The 1,752-nt window shown below is 57.2% G+C and overlaps 1 protein-coding gene across 1 annotated transcript; it reads right to left on the reverse strand.

Moving 5' to 3' along the window:
• Positions 1-284: 284 nt before the first annotated feature.
• Positions 285-1,746, reverse strand: LOC119295131 (probable 2-oxoglutarate-dependent dioxygenase At5g05600). Its single transcript, XM_037573468.1, has 2 exons — positions 1,254-1,746; positions 285-1,137 (listed from the first exon to the last, which is right to left on the reverse strand). The coding sequence occupies exons 1-2, from the start codon at positions 1,706-1,708 to the stop codon at positions 546-548; spliced, it is 1,047 nt and encodes a 348-aa protein (XP_037429365.1). The 5' UTR covers positions 1,709-1,746; the 3' UTR covers positions 285-545.
• Between the last annotated feature and the right edge of the window lie 6 nt (positions 1,747-1,752).

The raw sequence follows: 1,752 nt of genomic DNA on the forward strand, positions 1-1,752 counted from the left end.
ATACAAACTAGTGTCTTTCTTGCAGTCATGGAAACTGTTGACAAAATCTCAGGACAAAGGACACGTGGAGGTGCTCGTCACAAGAGTGCACGCAAGGTGCACTGAGCTTCGGCGAGCTTCTTGAGAGAGATTAACGGCATGGACGTCTCCAGCTACCTTGACAGCACGCTGATTTTAGATTGCGCGCTGCGTCGCGTTTTGTTAGCTACGGCCTTGTATCCCTTAAACTTACTTTCGTCGAACCTTGTTTGTACTCTAAGGTCCTCAGTTTAAGGCCCGTCAGATGCCTCCTCTCTAAAAAAATTGAACTAAAACCACTTCATCACTTATTTTGAAACAGAGGAATTCATTATTAATACACAATACTCTCTCTGTAAACTAATATAAGAGCATTTAGATCACTAAAGTAGTGTTCTAAACGCTTTTATATTAGTTTACGGAGAGAATACTTATATTATTACTACAAACGGGGAGATGCTTGTAGTTGTAGCACTAGGATCACTGAGGAGAGCGGAAGGATCATGAATTCATGAGGGATCCTTCATTTAAGGTCGGTCCTTTCTGAAGTGTGCGATCTGGACGTTTTCGACGGCGAGCTTCCTGAAGTTGCTGTTCTTCCTGGTGCTGAAGAAGTTGCCCCAGTTGTAGGCGTCGTACCTGGCCGGCCTTTCGTCGCTCACCATCTCCTCCAACGGCTCGATCATGGCGTCGCTCCCGGGGTTGAAGAAGTAGGGCATGGAGAACCTCTCCTTGTGCGAGTTCACCGACACCCTGTGCTCCGCGCTCTCGTACCTGTCGTTGCTCCACACCTGGATGATGTCGCCGACGTTGATGACGTAGGAGTCCGGGACAGGCCTGACGCGCACCCACTCGCCGTCGGAGCGGCGCCGGACGTCGAGCCCGCCGACGTCGTCCTGGTAGAGGATGGTGAGCGCGCCGGCGTCCTTGTGGCGGCCGACGCCGAGGGCGAGGTCGGGGCTGGGGCAGGGCGGGTAGTGGTTCAGCCGGATGAAGGTGGTCTGGTCCTTGAAGAAGCCGTGCAGCCGGTCCGGTCTCAGTCCCAGGCTCCGGGCGATCAGCTCCAGCAGCTTGAACGCCAGCTCCTCCATCGCTTTCTCGTACTCTTCGAGAGCCTCTCTGCATGCACAAATCAATTTGCATCGAGATTAACGTCTGAATCATACGTATGAACCACGAATAATAGTGAACCATTTCTCTCGGGGTCGCAGAATTGATTGAGTTGATGACCGTACCTGAACCCCGGCAGGTCCTCGGGCCACTTGTTCTCGAACACGAGCTCGCCGTCGGCAACCGCGGCAGGCGGCGGCGGCTCGCGGGGGACGAGGTCGAACACCTCCTTCCAGTCCCTGACGTTCTTGGTGTGCTCCGACTCGTAGTACCCCAGCGGCGCCGCCTCGTCCCTCCGCACGGCCGCCTTCCGGTCCGCGGGCAGCGCGAAGAAGGCCCTCTGCGCCTCCAGCGCCCGCGCCACCGTCTCCGCCGGCACGCCGTGGCGCACCACCACGAAGAACCCCCAGTCACGGCTCGCCCTGCCCACCTCGGCCGCGAGGGCGTCCAGGCCGGCCTTGTCGCCGGCGGCGAGAGGGGAGAGGTCGATGACCGGGATGCCGGCCGCGTCGGCGAGGTTCGCCTTGGTGCGATGCTCGGGGGCCTGCACGAAGGCCTGGTCCATGGAGAGGCCGCCCATGGCGATGTCGAGATCGATGAGCAACAGATCAAGTAACTCAAGTT

This window comes from Triticum dicoccoides, chromosome 4B, assembly GCF_002162155.2.
Source record: "Triticum dicoccoides isolate Atlit2015 ecotype Zavitan chromosome 4B, WEW_v2.0, whole genome shotgun sequence".
NCBI lineage: Eukaryota > Viridiplantae > Streptophyta > Magnoliopsida > Poales > Poaceae > Triticum > Triticum dicoccoides.

Excerpts from the sequence above, each read along its gene's own strand:
- LOC119295131 (XM_037573468.1), bottom strand. The coding sequence starts at position 1,708 with ATGGGCGGCCTCTCCATGGACCAGGCCTTCGTGCAGGCCCCCGAGCAT. Across the intron at positions 1,138-1,253 it reads GAGGACCTGCCGGGGTTCAG|AGAGGCTCTCGAAGAGTACG; the intron begins GTACGGTCATCA and ends TTGTGCATGCAG.